This window comes from Protopterus annectens, chromosome 8.part0 (assembly GCF_019279795.1).
Source record: "Protopterus annectens isolate FY-2018-M chromosome 8.part0, PAN1.0, whole genome shotgun sequence".
In the NCBI taxonomy this organism is placed as follows: domain Eukaryota; kingdom Metazoa; phylum Chordata; order Ceratodontiformes; family Protopteridae; genus Protopterus; species Protopterus annectens.
In genome coordinates this window covers 379,680,486-379,705,838 of record NC_056741.1, presented here as the reverse complement: position 1 = coordinate 379,705,838, position 25,353 = coordinate 379,680,486, and the positions used below count along the sequence as shown (strand labels likewise).

Genomic DNA, 25,353 nt, shown 5'->3' with positions numbered 1-25,353 from the left:
TTAAAATATTTGTAAAAGTCAATATTGTAGCAAGCACAGGATAGATTCCTCCTTTATTTTATGCAAGGTTTTAGCTTTCAGGAATTAGCAACAGGCAAATTAAGGTATCACTAGATGTTTCTGCACTGCTTTTTGGTGCTGGAAGGTGGTTACTATGGACTTCACTGTGTTGCTTCATGTGTGTAAAAAACTCAAAGCAGCTAGACATCCTCCCATTCATGGGAAACTATGAGCTTTGGATCATCTATTAAGAAGACATTATTTGCAATGCGCTTGGCTGGTTAAAATATAAGGCACAGACAATTGTTCTATTTATTAAACCTGCTTCTAGTTTTAATTAAGACATTCTGTATTTCTGCAGGCTTTTAATAGTCATTTCTATTGATCATTATTGTTCTTGGCAGATACTACAACGTGCTCAAAAAAGGCACAGGAACAAAGATTAAACTAGTATCAAACACCAATACAAGATTCCATAAAGTCAAATAAGTAGATTAAAATTAGAAAATACTGGATAAGCTGGAAACTGCTGGCCAGCTGTCTAATGTAAAGAGCTATCAGTTATACCCATGCCAGTACCAAGTAGAGATAAAAAGTACAGTTTTGTACCTACCATAAATGTAGAGGTCCGATAGATATGCAACTGCAGTCCTTACATATGGGTTGTCCTGCCTCAGGCAGCCCTCGGTCGGCCAGATTCCAAAGTCTGGGTCCGACGTCGGCTGATGTTGCCTCCTCCCCGACGTCATAGCGGCCGGGGTATAAAAGTATCAGCCGACGCCATCTTCCTCAGTGTTTCTTGCCCCAGATGCCAGGTGCCCTCCGAGGAAGGCTAAAATTAGAACTGGATTAAAAAAAATTCCAGACATACACAATAGCAATAAACAGATGCACCATAACAGATATCCCCAGCTAAGTATAAAAGGAGGAAAGTGGACCCAATGCACAGAGGGGAAGGAGGGAGGGAAAACCTGACTGCAGTTGCATGTCTATCGGACATCTACATTTATGGTAGGTACAAAACTGTACTATGTCCTTCAAGAATGCAACTGCAGTCCTTACATATGGGTTGAATACCATAGCCAAGCTGGGGGTGGTAGGCTCTAAGATAGGGATGGTGTAGCTAAAATGCCCTGCAGGACTGCCGAAGCAAAGCCTGCTCGGGATCTGGAATATAAAGGGAGGTTGTAGTGCTTGGAAAATGTATGCACGGAGCTCCATGTAGCAGCTTCTAGAATGTCCTTTGTAGCCACCCCTCTTAGGAAGGCTGTGGAGGTGGCTGTAGCTCTGGTGGAGTGTGGTCTGACATTGGCTGGCACACCCTTTCCATGGTAGGAATAACAAAACCTGATGCGATGTCCAATCCATTTTGAAATTGTTTGCTTGGAAATTGCTTTTCCTTGTACTCCAGGAGCGTAAGCTACAAATAGTTGGTCAGACATTCTGTTGGCCTTTGTTCTGTCCAAGTAGTAGCGTAGTTGTCTGTGAATGTCCAAAGTGTGCAGTAGCTTTTCCCCTTTATTTTGAGGATTGGGGAAGAAAGTAGGCAGGTGAATTGCTTGATTTAGAGACACCCTTGAAATCACTTTTGGCATAAAAGAAGGATTGGTTCTTAAAGAAACCCTGTCCTGATGAAAAATGAGGAATGGAGGTACTGCCATGAGGGCCTGTAACTCTGAAACTCTCCTTGCTGAGGTTATTGCTAACAGGAAAACTGTTTTCCAGGAAAGAAATTGCAATTCTGCAGATACTGCTGGCTCAAAGGGAGGAAGAGTTAATTTTTCCAACACAAAATTGAGGTCCCATGCAGGCACTGGTGGTTTTCTGGGAGGTTTGATATTCTTTACCCCTCTTAGAAATTGTCTTAGCAAAGGATGTGAGAACACAGGAGGATCGGTGTTGTATCTTGCTGCAATTGCTGAAGCGTGTATTTTTATGGAAGAATAGGAAAGTCCATTATGCACAGCATGTCCGCCAAGTATTCCAATATCTGTGGAATGTTCATTACTGATGCATCCTGTCCCCTGTTGGTATTCCAGATGCTGAATCTCTTCCACTTGGCTGAATAAGCTTTTCTGGTGGAAGGTCTGCGTGCTTCTAATAATATCTGTTGAACTTCCTTGGAGAAAGATATGTGGAGAAATCATGGGACCCTCCAAGCTGTCAGCCGCAGAGTTTGCAGGTTTGGATGAACCGTCCTGTAATTGTGCTGAGTCAAGAGTGGAGACCACAGAGGCAGGGTCCACGGTTTGGTGCAAGTTATGCTCCTTAGCAGAGGATGCCAGTGCTGTCTTGGCCAATCTGGAGCTATTAAGATGCTTTTCGGTTGCTCTGCTTTGATCTTCAGTAACACCTTGGTCATCAATGGTAGAGGTGGGAATGCATAGATTGTTAGAGAATTCCAGCTGAATGAGAGAGCATCTATTCTCCAGGCTTGTGGATGATGTGACCTCGTGCAGAACTTTTTCAGATGATTGAGGTGGGAGGCAAAGAGGTCTACGTCCGGCCTCCCCCATGCAGAAGTTATTTGTGCAAAAAATGTCTGGATGCAACATTCATTCGTGTGGATCCAGAATGTTTCTGCTTAGACTGTCCGCTAGAACATTGTCCCTGCCCGGAACAAACTGGGATTGTAGCTGTATGTTCAGTTTCAGGGATTTTTCCCAAAGAGTCATTGTTAGTCTGCAAAGGGGGTAAGAATGAGTACCTCCCTGCTTGTTTATGTACCACATAACAGTGGTGTTGTCTGTCTTTATTAATAGATGACCTTGCTGAAGATTTTTTCTGAAGGCCTCGATTGCATGCATTACTGCTAACATCTCTTTTTGATTGATGTGCAGATGTACTTCCTGGGGAGTCCACTGCCCTTGAATACATCTGCCCTCCATGTGTGCCCCCATCCATGGTCTGAGGCGTCTGTTGTAATGGTTTGGCTTGTTTGAGGCTTGTTGAAAGGCATACCTTTGTTTAACTGGCTTGCTTGGGCCCACCACAAGAATTCCCTTTGTAGACATGGGATGAGTGGGATAATTGCTTCTAAGTTGTGGCTGTGTTGAGACCATAAGCTTTTTAGGTACCATTGTAGTTCTATGTAGTCTTGCCAGTGGAATTAGTAGAATGCAAGATGCCATGAAACCCAGGGCCTACAGGATTTTCCTTGCAGTCATCTGGGTGAGCTTTGCTAGGCTTTTGAAGTAATGAGGTAGTTGTTCTTGCTTCTCTTCTGTGAGGTAAGCCATTTGAGATTCTGTGTCTAGTTTGGCTCCTAGAAAAGTTATTTGGTGGGATGGCAGTAGTCTTGATTTTTGTAAGTTGACTGTGTATCCCAAAGCCTGTAGTAAGTGAATGACATAATTCAAGTTTTTTGTCAAGGCTTGCTTGCTGTCCGCTTGTATAAGGCAGTTGTCCAGGTAAGGGTATATTTGTATCCCCTGGAGTCTGCAATGTGCAATTACTGATGCCAGGCATTTCGTGAATACTCTGGGCGCAGTAGATAAGCCAAAGGCAATGCTGAGAATTGATAATGCTCTGACCCTGCAAGAAATCTGAGGTATCTTCTGCAACTGTGTCTGATTGGGACATGCAGGTATGCCTCCTTGAGGTCCAGAGTAACCAGCCAAGACCCCTTGCCCAGCATGGGAAGGAGTTGCTGTAACGTCAGCATTTTGAATTTTGGTACAATGAGAAAAGTGTTTAGAGCGGACAAGTCCAGTATAGGTCTCCATTGCCTTTCTTTTCTTGGAACAAGGAACAGTCTTGAGTAAAATCCCTGGCCTTGTTCCTGAGGAGGAACCTTTTCTATTGCTTTGATTTGTTTCATTTTTGAAATTTGTTCGAATGCCTCTGCCCTTTGATTTTGTGGCAGGTTTGGCATGCCTTGTCTTGTTGGTAACGTATGGAAGTGGAACCTGTAGCCTTGGTCTATTATGTCCAGAATCCATTTGTCCTTTGTTGAAATGTGCCAGTTTTTTGAAAATAAGGATAATTTTCCGCCTAAAGGTGCTTCTCTGAGCCTTGGTCGGCGGTGTCAAAGGCAAGTCATTGTGATTGTCCCTGTGGGGCAAGGGAAGTCGCTGCGCCACCTCTCTGATTAGTCGGTTGCCATTAGCGTCCCTTGTAGGAGCCTCTGTATTGCCCTCTTCCTCGGGCACGCCTGTTTTTTCCCCTTTGAAATTTGTCAGTGTCCGGAAAGGACCAATTCTTAGAAGGCCAATTCCTGCTGAACCTAGGAGGCTGAACCTGGAGGAAATCCTTGACTGTTTGCACTGATTTAGCCTTTTCCTCAATTGATTTCAACACTTCCTGAGCATTAGTACCAAATAGCTTGTGCTTTTCCAGAGGTGCATCTAGAAGCTTGGCTTTAACATGATCTGGTAATGGCTGTTCTTTTAACCATGCATGTCTACGTATGACGGCCCCTGTCATAGCTGCCCTACATGAAGCTTCCAATGCATCATATCCACACTGAAGAAAAAGGTTGCTAACCTGCTGTGTGTTGTGAACCACATCCTGCAAGGCCTTCCTATCTAAAGGCTCAGGAGAGGCTAACTTTTTCTGTAAGTCATCCATCAAGAAATCCTGATACTGAAACATATGAAAAAGGCAATTGAGGGCTCTCATAGCCAGAGTGGTTGAGGTATAAACTTTTTTGCCCCACCTCTCCAGGGACCGAGCTTCCCTGTCTGAGGGCAAGGGATTCTTGGCCGTGGATGTAGTCACCCCTTTGGGGCCCTGTGAAATTGTTTCTAGATCAACAGCATGGGCCTTAAAGAAATGTTTGAGTTTCAGGAACCCTGTAGTATCTGTCCGGCTTGACAGGAGCAGGAGGGAGAGAATCAGAAGCACTCAAATCTGAATACACATCATCCAGAACATCAAGCACTGGAGGGATAGCTAAAGGCCTGTGTTGTGGTAGCTTAAGGAAGGTACGAAGCTGCTTCCTGGAATCGGAGTATTCCTGGCCTTGCCACTGAAAGTGCTCCCTCATGGAGTGAAGAACTTCCCCAAAAGAAATATCCTCAGGAGGGGAGGCAGAGGGAATTGAATCCTCCGCATCAGAATCCTCGTAGGCCTGGAAGGACTCTTCCTGGGTATCAGAGTGATCAGAGTCACCAGAGACTTCATCTGAAGAAGAGGTGTCAGTATGCTCCACCCTGGGCCTTTTGTCAGAAGGTGGCTGAGATCCTCTTTCAGGATGGGCCTGAGAGCCTCTGATTAAGGAAATTAAATCTGCAGCTACGGACATGATTTGTTTATCAGAAGTGGACTGAGGCAGAGCTTTAGGAGGGTGAGACTTAGCCTGGCTAGCAGCCTTAGCACGTGTGTAGGCCTTGATAAACATAGGGGGCCTAGCTGCCCCATGTGCTGGAGTAACCTTGTCCACTGGTATGGTCTCCGGTAAATCTTGGGCTTCAGAATCTGGAGGAAAATCAACCACTTGCACCGGCTCGGGGGCCGGAGTGATCGGTAAAGCGTCGTCGTCGGTCCGGAGCGGTGGAAGAACCGCCTCAAAAGGGGCCAATGGACTCGCGGTAATTTTTGGCGTGGAGTCAGTGGAAGTCGCGGGCCGAGGAGGTCGGTCCCGGTCCTTCCGGTTTTTGGAAATATGAGTTGTCGGTTGTTCCGACGGCATGGTATAGGAGAATTTGTCGCCAAAAAAGTCTTCAGCAAACTCTGCCCGGCACCTGAGTGTGCGCTTATTGAAGCAAGCACAGGCCGAGACGTCGTGGTCTGGGCCAAGGCAGGGGAGGCAGTAAGAATGGAAATCCTTATGAGGTATTTGTTTACCACAAGACAGTTATTAACTTTTTCAGTTTTTTCTGACATCGGCTGAGGCAAGAAAAAGATCCCCAACGGGGTACTTAGCTTTTTTGATGACTTCGGATACGAAACACACAGGAGCTGACCGACCGGCACTTGCGAACTGCTTCTGCTTCGGGCACCGCGCGGCAAGAAAGACTGAGGAAGATGGTGTCGGCTGACACTTTTATACCCCGGCCGCTATGACGTCGGGGAGGAGGCGACATCAGCCGACGTCGGACCCAGACTTTGGAATCCGGCCGACCGAGGGCTGCCTGAGGCAGGACAACCCGTATGTAAGGACTGCAGTTGCATTCTTGAAGGACATCGGGAGATGTTCTCTGTGAATAGTCAGTGACCAAAAACATAGAAAGCACAATACAACTTCTCTCTTGCTAAAAACTCAGGATACCTGCATCCAGTTCAAAATTCTGAGCATTGAAACACTTGGCAACAAACAGGAGTCCCAATGACAATGCGATAGACATGGCTGCCCACCTTCAGGCCTTTGGCAGTCCACATGAATACCAAAGTCATACCCAAAGAAAAGTAAAAATCTGACCAGACCTTTGGATTGAAGGAATGATTACCAAGGGTATGTGCAGAGGGATATCACAGACAAACTCTATGCCATAAGAAGGCAGCACATTGCTTTTAACTAGGGTTCAGAGTTCAATCCTGACGTCAGGTCATTCTTTGTGGGAACATTTGGACTGAAAATAGTTCAGCTAATAATGTGTAGAACAGAAATATGTATTTTGCATCCAAATATAAAAAAGTCACAAGTATTTAATATCTACTCAAGATGTGTGTATACAAACACAAATAGAGGCAAGTGCACACAGACTCAAGAGTTTTGCATGTTGATACCTTGTTTATCCTTGACAGTTTAATTCTGGTCCCATTGCCATGCTGTGGAGCCAAGTGCTCCGGATTATGTGGAACACAACATTATTCTACCACAAGCAAACCCACTGTTCTGCTGTTCCGCATTGAACAGCTTTGGCTCCACTAGACAGCATTTGATAGGTTTGTATACCACAATTAGTGCCAATCGACATTGTGGCATACAAACCAAATAGCTACTACCCCACTGTTCAACACTGAACAGCGCTGGCTGTGCTACAGTTTTTGACTGGCTCATTCTGAAATTACAGCCAATCACCATTGCAGTATGAGAATCAAACTGTTAGAGGACAATAGATAGATAGACTGATAGTCAATGAGAGCTCCCAAATACGTGACCATGTGTGTAGGAGTGGTTGTGGAAAACCATGTTTAAAAGACAGGGAGAAAAAACTAAAATTGAAGGAAATATAAGCAAAACAGTATCAAATTAAATAACTGCAATACCAGCAGTTAAAAGGAATCCTTTTAACTGCTGGTATTGTAGTTAAGAAGTTATGTACTCACCATAACGTTCCATCTGAGTAGGTGGACTTCATTTGTCTGCAACCTTTGAGATTCGGATCCGACCTCGGATCCGAGCCGGCAATCTTTCACAGCTTAGATCCGAGCTCCTAGCTCCTCCCCTTCACCCATAATCCCCTGCCATCCCCGACTGACCTCAGATCAAGTTTGCCCATAACCAAAAAGACTGAAAAAGGAAACTAACTACCTTCCTTAAAAGGGCAGAGTAAAGACTTCTGGCCAAAAAACATCCGAAGGTCAGGGGGAAGGAGGGTGGGATAGTTGCAGACAAATGAAGTCCACCTACTCAGATGGAACGTTATGGTGAGTACATAACTTCTTAATCTGAAGTTGTTGACTTCATTTGTCAGCAACCTTTGAGACAGAGTCCCCAGCTACCTGTACCTTGGGCGGCCTTCATGGAAGGATGTTCCGGAGCACTGCAGAGCCAAAGGATGCTCTCCCTCTAGAGATGATATCCAATTTATAATGGTTGATGAAGGTATGAGGTGAAGCCCAAGTGGCTGCTGAGCAAATATCATCCAGGGGTATTCTAGCCCGAAAAGCAGCAGAAGTAGACATGGACCGAGTAGAGTGAGCACGGACTCCCTGAGGTGCGGGCCTGCCAGAACTCTCATAAGCCAAAAGAATGCATTGTGAAATCCACCTCGACAAGGTGGCCTTCGACACAGATTTGCCTAAATTAAATTTGGCAAAAAGAGACGAACAACTGGTCAGATTGTCTATGACCAGCCGTTCTATGAATGTAAAAACGCAGCTGTCTATGCAGTTTGTATTCTCCTTTGTTCTGGTATTCAGGAAAGAAAACTGGCAGATTAATAGATTGGTTAATATTTGCCTCTGAAGCAATCATAGGAAGGAATGAGGGATTGGTCCTGAGGTAAACCCTATCCTTGTGGAAGGTCAAATAAGGAGGTTTTACACACAGGGCTTGGAAAGAAACCCTCCTAGCTGAAGTAATAGCAACGAGAAAGGCTGTTTTCCATGACAAATGTTTGAGATCAGCTGAAGTTGCAGGTTTAAAGGGGGGAGCTGTCAAGGCCTGGAGTACTAACGTCAAATTCCAGGGAGGCACTACTTCCTTTACTGGAGGTCTGAGTAAGAAGGTGCCCTTCAGAAAGGTCTTACATAACTTCGAGGTGATCAATGGACCCAGTTCATGCCCCATGTGGTAATGAGAGATAGCTGCTAGTTGAACTGACTGTGGAACAGCTAGCCCCCTGATGAAAAAGCCCTGAAAAAAAAATCCAAGACGGAGGGCAACGGAGCTGTGAAAGGGTCTAGGTACTGACGCTCGCCCAAATAGCGAAACGTTTCCATTTACACCTATAGACTTTCCTAGTAGAGGGCTTGTGTGCTGCTACTAGGATAGCTTTAACTGGGGAGGAGATACCGGGAGTCCCAGCTACGAGTGGAACTGAAGCAACCAAGCCGTAAGCTTGAGATTGTCCAGGTTGGGGGCTAGGAGGCCTAGGGGGTGGGAAATCAGATCCAGAAGGGGATCTAGAATCCAAGGTGGATTCTCCAGATGAGACCAGAGGTAAGGGAACCATGCTTGACGAGGCCAGAATGGGGCAATGAGGATCATTTTGCTCCCCAACCGACTGGCTTTCTGTAGAAGTTTCAGCATCAGAGGTAGAGGCGGGAAAGCATAGAGAAGACCAGGAGGCCAAGCATGCACCAGAGCGTCTCTCGGGAATTCCCCGGTGGGGGGAATTCGAGCGAAGTAGCTGTTGCATTTCGTGTCTGAAGGAGAGGCGAAGAGATTGCAACAGGGTTGTCCCCATACAGCAAATATCCGCTTCGCTACCTGGGGATTGAGAGACCACTCGTAAGGAGACAGTATGGTGCGACTGAGTTTGTCCGCCAGGATGTTGGACCGTCCTAGAATGTGCGTTGCAATAAGAAAGCGGTTGGTGATCACCCATTCCCACACTCATAGCTTCGACAGAGTGGGTAGGACCTGGTTCCCCCCTGTTTGTTGATGTACCAGACCGACATGTTGTCTGACTGAACTGCAACTGTTCCTGTAGGAAGAAGGCTCTGAAGTGCTTGCAACAACAACACAGCCCTCATCTCTAGAACATTTATATGCAATGAGGTCTCTATCGTTCCACGTGCCTTGGACCGTCCTGCCCGCATAATGCCCCCCCACCCCACCTGAGGCGGGAGGCATGTGTGGTCACCGTGGCTAGTGGAGGGGCCATGGAGAAAGGGCGTCAGCTTGGAGGTCCGGTGATTGTAACCACCATGCGAGAGCCCTTCTGCAAGCCTTGCTGAGGGGAATGGGGTGACCGAGGGTATTGATGGAAGGACCATTGGACTTTGAGTCCACTGCAAAACCCTCATGTTCAGGCGAGCCATGGGGAGCAGGGTAATTGCAACCACCATGGAGCCCAGTGCCCTCAGGACCAATCCCGCCGGGGGAGCAGATAGTAAAATGGCCCACACATGTAGCCTCAGGGCGTGAAGTCTATCGGTGGTTAAGAAGGCTAGTAAGTTGTTGGTGTCTAATCTGGCCCCGATAAAGTCTATCACCCGAGTGGGGTTGAGAAAGGATTTGTCCATGTTGACGGTGATCCCCAACCGGGGAGCAAGGTGGAGAAAGTAATTCCTGGCTGAGCAGAGTAGATGCCTTGTTGGGGCGGTCAGGAGCCAGTCGTCTAGGTATGGAAACACCTGCATTCCCTGAAGCCTCAGGTGGGCCGCTATCACTGCTAATACCTTGAACACCCTGGGGGCTGAGGTGAGACCGAAGGGAAGGACCCTGAACTGATGACCGGCTCCTAGCCAAAAGCGGAGAAACCTCCTGGATCGCTTGTCCATCAAAATGTGGTAATACGCATCCTTGAAGTCTAATCGAGCACATCCAGTCGCTCTCCCACAACAGGGGGAGAATGGATTGAAGGGTGACCATCCAGAACTTTTCTTTGGTTACTGACAGGTTCAGGAGGGAGAGATCGAGGATTGGCCTTAGGTCCCCAGTCTTTTTTGGCATCAAAAAGAACCTGGAGTAGTAACCCGATCTGAACTGGTCTGGGGAGATGTGTTGGATGGCTCTTTTTCCTAAGAGCTGCTGAATTTCCACAGCTGCAGCCTCCCTCTGATCGGGTGGGACGTCGGGGAGGCGTTTGGGTTGGTGAGGGGTGAGAGAAGGGAATTTGGTATCCTCTGGATATGATGCGAAGCACCCAGCGGTCTGTCGTGATGGACTCCCAAGCTGCCAGGTGCCTCGAAAAGCATCCCCCGACTGCCTCCAGAGAGGAGCAGTCGGGCAACCCCTCAGGGTCGCTGGGTGGGCTGGTCAGAGAAAGCTTCCCTGGACCCACCATTCCTCGGGCCCCCTCTGCCTCTAGGGCGGCATCCACCCTGTCCTCCTCTGCCACGGAAGGACTGGGGGTCCGGAGCGGACTGGGATTGTTGCGACTTCCGGAACCACATCTTCTTCTGTCCCTTTTGGTTCTTGGAGAAGGACCTCTGGGGAGCAGAGAAGCGGACTCAGACAGCAGATGTCTTCCCGTCCTTTTCGCTCTGGACCAAAGTCTCACGAACGGTCTTGCCAAACAGGGCAGAACCATTGAAAGGGGCATTTGAAAATGACGCCTTGAAGGGTTCCGCAAAATCGCAATGCCGGAGCCAGGCCTGACACCACATGACGAGGCCTGTTCCGCTGGCTCTAGCGGCTCCCTCTGTGGCGTGGGACAACAGCCACATAGAGGTGTTAGATATGGACCAGAGAGTGGTCATCCCAGTGGAGTACAACCGCTTGTCCTCCACAGACATGGACTCCAGGGGCGACGCAGCGTACTCTTTGATAAGGTCCAGCTGCAGTCGAATAACATGCGCCATGTAGTTCAGAGACCTCACTGAGAAGGTTGCTGAACTAAAAGCCCGCTTCCCTAAACGGTCCATCAAATGAGACTCCATGCTCGGTGGATGGACAGAGGGGCTCTCCTGAGCTAATTCCCTCTTAGTGGCCGCCGCCACCAACATGGCATCTACTGGGGGGGGGGCCCCTTGCTCCAATGGGACCTCTCGGAGGGCGGACTAAGGATTTTATCCAGGCGTTTGGGGACTGGCTCCACAGTGTCCAGCTCCTTCCACACCCTAGTGGTAAATAAGGTCCACTAAGGGGTCGGGCGGAGGGGACACCTAAGAGGTAGACAGGCCTGCTTCGAATGCCTCTAGGAACACGGATTCGTCCGAGGAAGTCTTGGGGGCAGACCACCCCCCTCTTATCCTGAGCATTTCCATGATGTCTCCGAAGGAGACATCCTCGGGGGGTGACCTAGGGGAGCCTTCCCCTTCATCCAAATCCGTGTCATCAGTCAAGGACTCTGGGGAGTTCACGTTCCTCCTCTTGCACTTTCGCTTGTGAGGAATGTCCTCGGGGGGGGGGGGGGGCTGTCCAAGGACGTCTCACCAGCCACGTCCTGCTCCAAGGGAACGACCTGGGACATCGAAGCAGGCTGTCCCTGGGGCCTGGTGATGGAAACCGGACCCAACAGAGAGGGAGTGCGGGGTGGAGCCGAAGCAAGGACCGGGGGCCTGGAAGCACTCTACAGTGCCCTCTCCACCACATCAAAAGCAGAGGGAGAGCCGCTCTCTCTGGGATCCGAGAGCAAACCCTCACTCTGATCCAATGGACGGATCGGGGTTGGCACCGAAGCCATCGGATCTGACGGACCAGTGTTTTCCGACCTAGACGGAGCCGAAGACACACAGATTCCCTCGGATCCGACGCTCAGCCCATAGCTCCGAGAGCCCGGATCCAACAAAAACAGGCCCAACAGGCTCGAGGAAAGAGTCTGCGCCGATCCACCTCCGGCTCCAAGGCTGCTCGGCTCCGAACCCGGGAAGCGGGTCGGAGAAGGAGCTATCGGGGCAAAGAAAGGTGTCGAGCCCCCCCCCCCAGAGGGGGAGGGGGGAGAGGCAGGAGCACTCCCATCTGCAGGTGGGCCTGGAGAAACCTTTGCATCATCCAGTCCAAATCTGTGTCGGAAAGGCTAAAGGTCAATCTCGAGGGCACAGAGGCTGGCCGGGAATGCCACCTCGATGACCTTGACCGAGATTGGGTCTCCTCCTCCTCAGGGCCCGGTGAGAAGCACGGTAACCCGATCCGAGGAGGAGGAGACAGGGAAGCCCTGGAGGGAGAAGACCGCTTAGCCAGGGAAGCCAAAGCGGAGGCCTCGGCCCGTCGCTTGTGGTGCTTCTCCCTCCTTTATTTCCTGGCCTCCCTCTCCTCCGGAGCTGCAGCGGGAGTTTTTGAGTTCCGACCGGAGGGAGAGAGGCAGGAGTGGCCACCACCAGAGCAGGGTATGGAGGCCACAGAAGCACCGGAGGCCGAAGCCGAATCCGGGGGCAAAAGTCCTGCTAGGATCAGTTTCTACCTCCGGTCCTTCAGTGCCCTGGGGTTGAACGCAGCGCAGATGGAACACCCAGAGGAAAGGTGTTCAACCCCAAGGCACCAAACACACCAAGTGTGGCCATCCACTGGGGAGAGCTTATGGCCACACTCGGTGCACTTAGAAAAAATGGGTTTTGGGGCCTCAGACATCTTAAAGAAAAAACCCACTCGTTAGACCCCAAACACAACACAGAAGCTATGCACCAGCGAAGGGGAGGGTACGTTTAACTAAAAGGTATCAGTTAAAAAGGGAAGCCTGACCACAAAAACACTCGCACACTTAAAGATAATAAAAAAAGATAGTAAAAAAAGTTTTAAAACTCACTGATCACTCCGAAGACCCTACAAACCAGGAGCTCAAAAATCTAGCTGCTGACAGAAGCGCGGCAAACTAGATCCGAGGTCAGTCAGAGATGGCAGAGGATTATAGGTGAAGGGGAGGAGCTAGGAGCTTGGATCTAAGCTGTGAAAGATTGCCGGCTCTGATCCGAATCCCAAAGGTTACTGACAAATGAAGTCAACTACTTCAGATTTACTGTTTTGCTTCAGTTTTATTTTTTTCCTCTCTCTAAACAGCTACCTCTCAATCTCCTAGAGTAAGAAATCTGGACAAAACCAATAGCTAAAACCACAAAAAATGAACAATTTTTAAACTGTGCTCTTATAAACTTAGCAAGTTGTTAGAACAGGTTTTATTTTCATCATACATGATCTGAAAGAAATCTGAAACTCGCATTTGTTTATCTTATTTCATTCTTCTGATTTGCCAGAAAAACTTTGAGGAACAGACCAAAAATATGAGGCAAAAATTTGGGAATTCTTGCAAAATTCTGGGTAGTTGAGAAGTATGACAAGGGTGAACGAATGTATGTGTGCGCAACCCAATGTGTATATTTTTATTGAAAGGCCATTGCCATGGTCAAGGTATGCTTTTCAGTGAGAAAATAGGGTGCTCCACATTTTGATGGTCACACATTGCTATGGTCAATGTTCCAGACTGCCCTCTTAGACAGCAGGTTGAGACCTATGTTGCCATGACAGCAGCACATGGACTTAATGGTAGTTGCAATGCCATCTGCTTGTGTACCTCATAGCAGCTGGTCCAGCCCCTTGTAGGTACTGCTGTACTTGTGAGCAGAAAAAAAAATAGCTGTGGCTTTACAAAAAAGAATGACACTGCAGAAGTACAAGCAGAAGCAGCTTAAAATTAAGTGGCTTTCTGCTTGCTTGCTCTTGCCTGTGCTTTTCTGAAGCACTGTGGTTGCTTCAAAATAAGACAAAATGGAAAGAAATGGTGAGGAAAAGTGAAAGCTAAAAGCAGAAGTCAGTTTACATTTTAGTGGTCTTCTGATTGCACTTTTTTTTGCTCTGATTTGGTTTAAAAGCCCCGGATATAGAGCAGAAAACTTCTAACTACAAGAAGCGCTTCTAGTCACAACACATTGATTTCATGCTGTGAGTATACTTTACCAGGCCCTCCCAGTACATTAGAGTCCATGTTTAATCGAAGAAAATATCTGAACGGCTTTTAATTGTATACTAAGCAAAACTCGTTCGTTGTATAGGCATTTCATCGTAAATTCAATCAAATAGTCATAGTTGGCCATCTGCAAGGAAATAAGTAATATGTCTATACTTCATAGCAAGTGTGCCATTCTTTATTTGCAGAAGTACTGCACTTTAAAGATTAATTATGTATTAAAATTGTCCCTGGGATTCAACGTGTACAACGTTCTAAGTGAACAGACAACTCACACCCATTTCCTCCTAATTTTAGTTTTCCTACTGATATTCTTGCAACTTTGCATACCGACAGGGACTCAAAGGTTACCACAAAGTGTAGTACACTAATCTGAGTGACTAGATCGGTGTGGCCTGGTGGGTTAAGGCAGTGGGGCTATAGGTGAGCGGGGCCTGGGTTCAAAACTTGGCAGGTGTTCATTTTGTCCATGTTGGAATGATGTTAAGTTGTTTACCTTACAAACGCAAGGTGCAGCATTAAATTCTTACAGGGGGTAATTGGCTAGGCTTAAAATGGCCCACAAGGGCAGATCGCCTCGTTTTAATCTAGGACTCTTCCAAAATGCATCTGGGATGGGATGTTGGTATAATTAAGGTGGTTACTTTACAAGCATAAGGTACAGGGTTTGATTCTCACATGGAATAACAGTCTAGGCTTAAAATGGTCCTTAAGGACAGGTAGTCCAATACTAATCTATGAACCATGTCTTCAGGAAGTTAAGAGGGTGGGTGGTTGGGATAGTGGTTAAGGTGGCCACCTTATAGGCACAAGGTACATGGTTTGATTCGCACATGGGGTAATTGCTTGTAATAACCCACCTTGGAACTAGGCCATCTCAGAAACAGTCTTGAAGTTGCTGCATATCTGCAAGTCGAACTCCACTCACAACCATACCTCTCAACTGTCCCCAATTTTCAGGGACGTCCCTGATTGACTCAAATTTTAGCTCTGTCCCTCTTAATCCCTCTTAAAACCAGTGACTTTTGGAGGAAAGGTGGTGAATTACACTTAATGAATAATGACAATAATTAAGAGTTATAGACTTTTACTTCAGAAAATGTGTATTAATTCATATGCTCTGATTTTGTCAATGTTTCAAGTTAATAGCACTAATATTTTAAAAGTGTCCCTGATTATCCCCAATTTTTTCTTGAGTTGTCACCGACTCTGTTGAAATTTGTCCCCGATTGGTTGAGAGGTCTGCACACAACCCACACACAAGGCCTTAACCTGGTCTGTGACATTAATGGAACTTGTTAGCGGGATAGATTTGTGTCCCAAAGGACCCCCCCCCCCATCTGTAGAATAGACTCCCTCTCCATGTCAAGCAGCGTACCTCTCTGGCCCTCTAACAGAGAACCTGAACGACTGGATGGGAAACTGAAAATACACCCCTGGGATCCCACCTGCTGAACAGGGGAAACAGGTGCTGATTTTGAGGGAACATGGGGAAAATTCTTGGCTAGGCTTATAAGGGCCTCCGGGCCAATAGCCTAGTATTCTATGAACCTGAGAAAGCACAAAAAATGTGATAGTAATAAATATAAAGTGTAGGCTTTATTGAATCTGGCCCTTATGTTAAACTATTAAATGTTTTTTTTCTTGGAGAGAATGTATTATACTTTAAGCTACATAGATAATATGTAGTTTGCTTCAATCTTAGAGAGATGTGGTACACAAGTAGTGTTCCTCTAACTTTAGATTGTGCGTAAGGCACTCCGTACTCTTCTGTTATGGTACTTTACAATATTAAAACAATTGAAAGGATAGTGAAAGAAAAGTATTGGTGTTGCTGTCAAAAGTTATCCGAAAGGTGTCAAGGGAAGAGCTATAACTGAAGTGTATGTGACAGGGAGGAGCTATAACTGAAGTGTATGTGACAGAGGAATTGTTAAAAATCAGTAAAGCATCAACATGTGACTGATGCAAGTGAAGTAGAAAACTAAACATGTGAACATTTAAACGTAAAACCTGTGTCATGTAGAGATGTACCCGATTTAATTGTAGAGGTCATTGCTAGTACATCGTAAGAGATTGCAGTAGCTCTTCCTGCTAGAAGATGCATAGTTCAGCAAGTTAATCTTAGATGTAGAAAGATGATGTTAGACAGTAAAACTTGCACACCTCTAAGTATACTGCTGTTAGTAACGGTCAGTTGAAAAGTTGCACGTTTATTCAGAAACGAATGGCAGATGTTCACAGCAATTTGCATGTGTTACTGTTTTCTACAAAGGAGAATTTAACTGACCTATGCAGTTCAGCAATATGGTACACATAATTAAGGGAAGTTTTTGCCGACTGTACAGCATACATTGATCAATTGCATATGGAGGTAGTATGAAGTGTTTACCTCTAGTGTACTGTTTAATGAGTAAAAATCATAACAAGCTTGCAACTATATGTGGGAGTACATTTTGCATTTAATCTCAGAATGCAACTTGAACGTATTTGTAAAGTGTGTATGGTGTGACTTTGAAATGGCAGCTATTAAGAGCATTAAAAGTGACATTAATAATGTTGAATGTAAAAGCGGTTTCACTTTGCCCAGAACATTTGGCAAAAAGTGCAAGTTCTAGGATTGTCAGCTCTGTATAAATCTGTAGAATTTCAGCTTGCTATAAAAAAACTTGTAGTTCTGTCATTCTTAAATGAAGATGAGGTTGTTTCTGCATTTTATGATCTTTACACAGTGCTCCCAGTTGAATGTAAAGATATCCTTACTTTTTCACAAACATGCATGTGCTAGGTCGACCACGTAAAGTACATACTCTTAGTTCCATTTGTGCTTAAGGTTTCCAATCAACTTTTGGAATATTTCCTCCTTTAATGACTTGTGCTCAAAACCAAGTTGGATGACATAGGAGAGTGCATTACTTGCTAGGTAAGAGAATTTTGACATTCCCGCTGTTACTTGTGTTAGTGAGGGAGAAAATTAGAGCGGATGAGTAAAGTCTGCAGTTGTTGGCTGATTGCCCCGCCTTCTCCAAAGAAACTGGAAACTGTTGAAAGACGTTTACAAATAGTGATTTAAGAGAATTACGATGTGCAATCCTTTATTACAGCTGTAGCTGTTCTGTTAAAAGTGTAGCTGTATTCACAGACACCGCCTTTTGTACCTGTTAAGTTATGGTTATGTCTGCAAAGCAATGTGTTGTGATAACTGGAAATGTTTTTAAAAGAAATATGCGAGTGTACTTTATGATCACAATTTAAAGGTATTCACATATAAAACATGTTCTATATTTTTATATAGTGTGCAATTCAGAAGGTGTTTTTAAGAACATGACTTTTGATTAGTTTTAGTTGACAGCATCACTGGACGCTCACGATATTGGCCAACTATAACCATGATGATTTGATATATGATGAAATGGCAATACAAACAGGAGTTTCAATGTTTAGTAGACGATTAAAATCCTAAAAATGAATATTTTCTTCAATTAAACATAGATCCCATTAATTCAACACTTTTTAATATCAACTAGCCAGTGGGGCTTTCCAATTTTAAGTCCAAATTCTACAATAAAATCTTAAAGGTTTATATGCTTGTTTAGTGAATATAGAGTACCCATAAAGCATAAGTGTTCTTGCACATCTTACCTGACTGGTGGTACAGGTGTCACTGGAGCCTGACAAGAGGATTTATTCAGCTGTGTTCTCTCCTACTGAAGTAGCAGGGTTCTCAGCTGCTTTGGCCACATTATTCTACAAAGAAAACAGAATGCAAATGTCAGCAATATGAAGTTTCATGTGGCACAAAGATTAAGAGCCAGCAAAGGGAGCTGCTATTGCCTAAGTAGAATGTATTTTGACTGACACCCCATCCTCCCAAAGAACATTTAAAGAAATACAGCAACTAATCATTTTAATTTTCTTGGATTAAGCACCATCTCCCATTACTATGTTTCAACAAACTGATACTGGAGAACGGATTTTTCCCTACACAATGTTTACTATGGAGATTCCTGAAAATATCTAAGCTTGCTGAACTGTGTTGCAATAAACAGAATAGAAAAGCACAAGACCAGAAGTATTCCTCTTTCAACTGGCACCTGAAATGGGGGAAAAATAAACTTAAAAATGGTTTCAAGCAGTAACCGTAAATTAAATCCTTCACAAAATATTACAATTTATGTTCATTGAAGCTTGTATCCCACTAAACGTCAAACAAGCTTGTAAATGACAACCAGATCACGCATTCTCAGAAAGTACACAGGTTAGCAATATCTGTATCTAATTTGCTTGTAACAAGTGCTGTTTACAGGTGGTAAATAACTCAGCCTGCACATCTAATAGGCCACAGTCCATGTGGGAGTAAATGACCAGAGACATACCGCCCTAGACTATATGAAGAGACGCATCATAGAGCTCTCGGAATGACAGTCTCAGGCTGGTATGAGCCTAATACTGAGCAGCATTTTACCTTCTCCAAGGATGACGGCACAATACAAAACAAGATGACTGACTAATAACTGGCTTAATTTCTGGTGTCATTCTAAGAGGGTGCAATATTTGTCAGCATAGGAGATGGTCGGACCATAGGTTCATAGTTAGGTACTAGGCTATTGGCCCAAGGGTAAGCCTATCCAACAAGGTTCCCCTGGCTTACGCCACCCAAGTTGGTTATTTTCCTGTGTCCCTGTCGAGCAGAGACACAGAAGTGATCCCTGGGGTGTATTTCATATTTCCCATCCACTGAAAGATTTTTCTTGAAGAGTGCTAATGAGGAACTTTGCTCGACATAGATGGGTAGCTTGTTCCAGCGTATGGGAAGTCTCTGGGACAGGAATTTATCCCTCCAGCATGTCTGTTTATTGTGGTGACAAGGTTTAGGTCCCTAGAGCGTGTAGCTCAGAGGGACTGGGATTTCTTTAGGTGCAGCATGTCCAACAGCTCTGGGTTTGACATAGCTTTATATGTTAGGCAAAGATCACCTTGGAGTACGCGATATGCTACGGAGTAAAGCTAGAGTTTTTTTGAGATGGTCAGTATACAGTATCTGCTTGAGGCCAGTAATCCTCTGTGAGGTACTTCTGTGGCTTTGCCAGCTGCTGCAGATGTCTTGTGAGGTACATTCCAAAAGGGGTGTTGTACTCTACAATGGGTCTAACGAGTGTCGAGTACAGGGGAACAATTACCATTTCCTGGATGGGAACCCTTTTGTGATGTGTGCCACACAGAAGGATTTCCTGACTACTGTGGTGTGATCAAAAGGAGGGTACTGTCCACTTGGGTCCCAAGGTCTTATGTAGACTGCCATCTATGACAGTTCATGGGTACAGAGTTTTTACCAAAGGGGATGACAACGCATTTTTTGGCATTGAGAATGAGGCCATATCAATGACACCAGGCATCTGTCTCTGAGGCCATTCTGTAGGATGTCCATATTAACTGGGGACTCTACTATGGCTCCTAGTTTGCAGTCATCTGCAAACTTCATTAGCCAAAGGCATTCTGTATGTTAGCCTGTACTTCAGAGAAGTAGCTACCAAACTGGAGAGGTCCCAGGACTGAACCCTGTGGTACTCCACTTGTCACTGATTTAAAGTCAGATTTGGAGTCTGCGACTTTTACAGTGTGGGATCTGTCAGTAAGCCAGTTGGCAACCCATCTTGTGATGCAAGGATTTATACCTAGTTTAGTGAGCATCTATAATTCCAGAATGGGGGATGGTGTTGAAAGCCTTGGCAAGATCAAGAAAGGTTGTGTGAACCACCTTGCCCTCATCTACAGCTTTGGTGACTGCCTCAGTCGATCAGGTTCAGGAGACATCTGCCTTTCACAAACCCGAACTGGGTGGGGTTCAGAGTTTGGAGGTTACCAATGTCTTAGTTTATGAGTTCCATGATGACACGTTCCATGGCCTTACAAACCATGCTCGTCAGGCTAATAGGGCGATAGTAGCAGTGATCAGTGGTAGCTCCCCCTTTGTGGGGTGGGATAACTGTTGCTGTGCGCCATTCAGTGGGCACAAAGCCTGATGTGAGGCTATGACTGAACATGCTTAGGGAGGGAGTCAGTTTGTTCTGAAGTTCGTGTAAAACGCAGCCTGGGATGTTGTCCAGTCCCATGGATGTTATGTTTTTGGCTTTAGAGTGTGCAGCTTTTACCTGCGTAGTTGTGATTACATGGACTCTCTCTTCATTCTTCCTGTATAGATATGAGCCATTTAAGGGGTGACGGGGGGGGGGGGGGTAAAGTTAGCACTGAACCTACCAGGATGTTGGCAATATCATTTGGTTCTGTAATTTTCATGCCGTTGTGCTGTAACTCAAGAGCAGATCTGGATGTTGCTATTGAGAATCCTGACATAGCTATAGAATGCTCTCTAGTTGTCCTTAGAATCAGTGGCAATTTTGTTTTGGTAGCTAGCTTTGGAGGATCTCATAAGGGATCTTGGCTTCTTACTGAGGCTGACCAGGGATCTCCTTCACTCGTGGGATTTTACTCTTTTGCAACAGTTTCTTCCTTCTGTTGTAGTGTGTTTATGGCAGGGGACCACCAGACTGGCTTTTTTTTTTTTTTTTTTTTTGGAGGATAGCGTCTTGGTTCTGTTTGGGATAGCACGATCCATGCACTCGTGCAAGTGCTTATAGAGTGCATTTGTGTAGGATTCAGCAGTCGTAACTGTATTGTCCATCTACATGGGAGTCATGAAGTTTGCCACTTCTGTCTTAAGCATGAAGTTGGCTTTGGAGAAATGTTTTACCGTGGTTCCTTAATGGGGGGTGGGGTGGGATGTGGATATCTAAGGTGATTAGCTTATGGTCGAATGTGACCGAGGATTTCACTTCTGGTGTGGAATACCGGTCACTCATGTTGGTAATGACTAGGTCTAGGACATTGTTGCTCCTGGTGGGGTGTGGATAAGTTGATCCAGGGTATTGGAATTTATGAAATCCAGAAAGCGTTGAGCGAAGGGAATTGATACAAGAGTAGTTTTCCTACTTAATGGTGGGGTAGTTGAAATCACCCATTATTAGGGTGTTTGGTTGAACCCTAACATTTTCCAGTACATCAAGAAGAGAGTGGGAATCCTGGGGCATGGGGGATCTGTAGCAAGCTACAATTTGGATTATAATTTTGCCCAGAGTTAGAGTTAGTTGCATTTAGATAACCTCGGATGCATTATGCTGAGCAACTGGCCCGGAGGTGTTGAGATCCTTAATGAATTTGGGCACACCTCCGCCTTTGCAGTTCCAGTCCAGGTTATATGGTTGAAGTGTGATAATGAGTTATAGCCTGGTAATGCAGGGGTGCACTCTGGATCCTTGAACCAGGTCTCAGTCACTGCACAGATATCAATGTTCTCCATTTTAAAGCAGTGCCTTGAGGGAGTGCATTTTGAGATTTCGACTTCTAGCGTTGAGTAGCATTCGCCTCAGATTTTGCTTGCCTGTGTTACGGTGGTCAATTTGTCATTTGGACCTTGCCTAAAACAGGCACTATAGGGGACAGTGCTGCTTTGCCAGGGATGGTCTACACCTGTTCCCTCTAGGCTTTCGAATATTCACTAAAACAGTCTTCCTCCATAGTGCCTTTTTTAGGAAATACCAAACTAAAAGTACTTCTAACATAGCAAATCAAAACCAAGAAAATCTAAAGGCATTACTGCTCAATGCTTGGAACCTAAACAAAAAACTCCACTCCCTAGCAGCTCTCTTTGCCCTAGAGAATGCGGATGTCTGTGCAGTCACTGAGTCATGGTTTAAAGTCAGAAGGCACACCAACAGTGCAAGGTTATAATGTCTTCCACACATTTAGACCAGCTACTTCACATGCAGGGACTAAAGGTGGAGGTATCTATTTACATCAAACATATACTTCAAGGCTGGTCAAACAGGATAATGCACTTGAGCTGCTCCATGTTCAAATCACCATAGGTAAAATCCAGTCCAATACCACTTCCTTGTAAGCTATAGGTCCCCCTCTATAACCCAGGAAACCCATACCATGTACTTAAACTTATTAGAAACACTAACCATCCAGCCTAACACCATATTCATGGGTGAATTAAATTACCCCCACAATTAACTGGGAATCCTACGCAACATCAAATGTACAGAAACAGAAATGCTTGGATTTTGTAAACAAACTCCCTGGACCAGATGGTCAATGCACCAACCAGGGGTGCAACCATACTGGATCTGGTCCTCACTAATATATAAGCCTGCTGCACACCCCCTGGTAAATTTAAACCGCAAAATGATCTCCTTTGAAGTAAAAATAAATCCTGGACCCCCAACTAAACCAGGAATATTCACAAACTATTCTAAAGCTAACCTCCTGCTAAGTGAGAACCTGGCAAAATTTCAAGCCCCCATAAACCCTGAGAACACTTCTGCCTATGTAGAACAGTTCACAGAAACCTTGTACAAACATGTTAATAGCTGCAGAGAGGCAGCTGTACCCACCAGGATAAAGCATAGAACTCTCAAAAACAAGCCACCCCAGTGGAATAAAATCAGACGTATAACAGGAGGAAGACAACCATGGAAAAACTTAGCAGGTGCACCCAGCAGGATAAAAACACTCAAACTAAACTCAGAGGACAAAGTCTACCAAAGCCAAATTTGAGGCAAGTTTGGCCTCCCAGGCCAAGGACAACCAGAAAGCATTCTTTAGCTATGTCCGCAACCTGAAAGGCAATACACAATTGTGCACAGAGCTCATTGTAAATGGAGCCACCTACACCAAGTCAGAAGATAAGCAAACCTCCGGTCTGATAAATTCAGCTCCAACTTTACTCCTCTCTCCCCCTAAACCTTCCCTCAGGAAATACCAAATACAACTCCCCCTACTATCACTAAGGAACAGGTCCTTAAGGCTTTCTCTAAGACCAAGAACACTGCATCAACAATATCCACTGATGCCTTTTAAATAGCATGAAACATGACCTATCAGGGCCTCTGGAATAACTATTTAACTATAGCCTCCAAACAGGCTTTGTGCCTCAAGAATGAAAAAAGGCAATAGTCATCCCTCTGCACAAAGGTGGGCCATCTACAGACCCTGGGAACTACAGGCCCATAAGTCTCATTAGTCTTGTATGTAAAGCCATGGAAAGAATCACCATGGAGATGACAGAGATATAGTAAAGATAGTAAAACCTCCAGATACTGGACCCAAATCAGCTTGGTTTTGTCAAGGGCAGATCATGCCTACTCAACCTGGCCAAGGCATTTGACAATACCCCACTTGGGCATTGGCAAACTCAAGTGGTTAGGTACAAACGCATATGTCACCCAGTGAATAGCCAACTGGCTCACAGACAGGACCCAGGAAGTTAGAACTGGGAAGTCCACTTCTACAAAGAGGCCAGTCACAAGAGGAGTCCCTCAAGGATCAGTCCTTGGACCACTCCTTTTTGGCATTTACTTCTCAGATGTGAAGGCCAATGTCAGTGGTCTCTGGCTGACAACTTGCAGACTACTGCAAATTAGGAGTGGTCACTGAATCTCTCACACAAATGTTTTACAGGAGGGGCTGATGCAGACAAACTGGTGTCAGAGCCATAGACTAAAACTAAATGCCAAGAAATGCTGCCAAGAAATGCATAACAGTATCCTTTTGGAAGTCATCCATCTCTGGTAACTATTAACACACCTCAGAGTTGACCCACTTGTCAGGGACTTGGGGACAAACATAGTAATTGAGCCTTTGATCAAGTGTGCACAGTGGTGAGGAAATCATTCTATGTTGCGCAACTTATAAACAAAGGCACCACATCCAAGTCTAAGGAAGTCATTGTTCCACTGTAGTCAGCATTCATCAGACCTATCAAGTACATTTGGTATGTACCTAAACCAGGCATATCCAACAACCTGAACATCTACACACATTCCTCACATCCTGTCCTATGCAGACCACCTTAAGGTCCCATCCCTGTATTGTTTCCTACAGGTTTTTGAGGGGAGATATCTGCCTGGCATACAGGGCATTGTCAAACCCCACACTGATGGACCTGCATATCAACAAACAGTACCACAATTACCCATTCTAAAGACCTGAACCTTGCTATGATAAAATAGGACCTGCTGGAGACAGGCATATATCCCAGAGACTACCCAGTCTATGGAACAGGCTCCCCCATCCATGTAAGCAGAGTTCCTCCCTAACCCAATTTAAGTGCAACTTGGACAAATGGATGGGAAAACAAATTCATTCCTGGTTTAGCACCTGTATCTCTAATGCATATAGGTAACCTGTAAATGGTTCATCTCACAGGCCCTGCTTAACACTTATCATGGGTATCAAAACTTGTCAGATTTGGGATGCATGGCTAGGTTTAAAAATGCACTTGTGGTCATTAGCCAAGTAAACGCCTATGAACCTATGTTCCCACCCCATCTTTTATTCTCATTCCGAGGTCACTGCACAATAGAGAAAGACCAGTATTACACTGCCTTTCAAAGACTGCTCTTGCTCTGAGGTTCACTGACATCAGACCACCTACAACTCACTAGCATGTGTGCGCACTGCAGTCTCAGTTTAATTTCTCCAAGGCTTTTGGTTTCTAATACCTTGACATGAATGGACTCCATTCTTTCTTCTGGGTATGATTAAAGTTCATGAAATTACTACTGTTTCAATCTTTGATGTTAGACAAAAGTGTTCTATTTAGCAACCACAATGTGCCCAGAACAGACTACTCCTGAAATTCATATGGAGTTACATTTACAAGTAGCATATCTAAATATGACTAAATTTTTAATGAGATCCATTTTGCTGCTCCTACTACTGGAACAGTTTGGCTATCCTCCTTCCACACTGCTCTCGTTTCTGCCAGCAAATCCTGGTATCTTATGACTGTCTGTAAGCAACACATTGAGAGTAGCAATTTCAAATGATCAATGTGAAACATTTTCTACAATACTTTGTGGCTTCTTTCCAATGCATCAATTATGTCAGTATTGTAGTGTTTCCACATTTCCCAATGCAACAGTCTTGCCTCACATTGGTGCCTTCCAGTATACATGCCCTCTGCCATAAGTGTATCACTCACCCAGCAACAAGATGTGGGATTAAAAAAATGCATTTTTCTCCATGTTCAGTGGACTTTGTAAACCAACATGTACATGGTCCACTATCCTGGGTCACCATAAACCTTTCATCTTTTGGTCCGAGTTCTTCACTCCTTAGCCATTCGTCAAATTTTGATAGACATGAGGTTGTCCCTGGAGATCTTTATACT

The 25,353-nt window shown here is 45.2% G+C and overlaps 1 protein-coding gene across 2 annotated transcripts in view; it reads right to left on the bottom strand.

Annotated features, from left to right (window-relative positions):
- The window catches only part of LOC122808816 (Y-box-binding protein 3-like), a 1,306,948-nt gene that overhangs the window by 80,114 nt on the left and 1,201,481 nt on the right, over window positions 1-25,353 (bottom strand). For both annotated transcript variants that reach the window (XM_044079878.1, XM_044079879.1), the window contains exon 8: window positions 17,760-17,864. In XM_044079878.1, coding sequence (XP_043935813.1) covers window positions 17,802-17,864 — 63 coding nt within the window. In that variant the 3' untranslated portion in view covers window positions 17,760-17,801. The remainder of the gene's footprint in view (window positions 1-17,759; window positions 17,865-25,353) is intronic.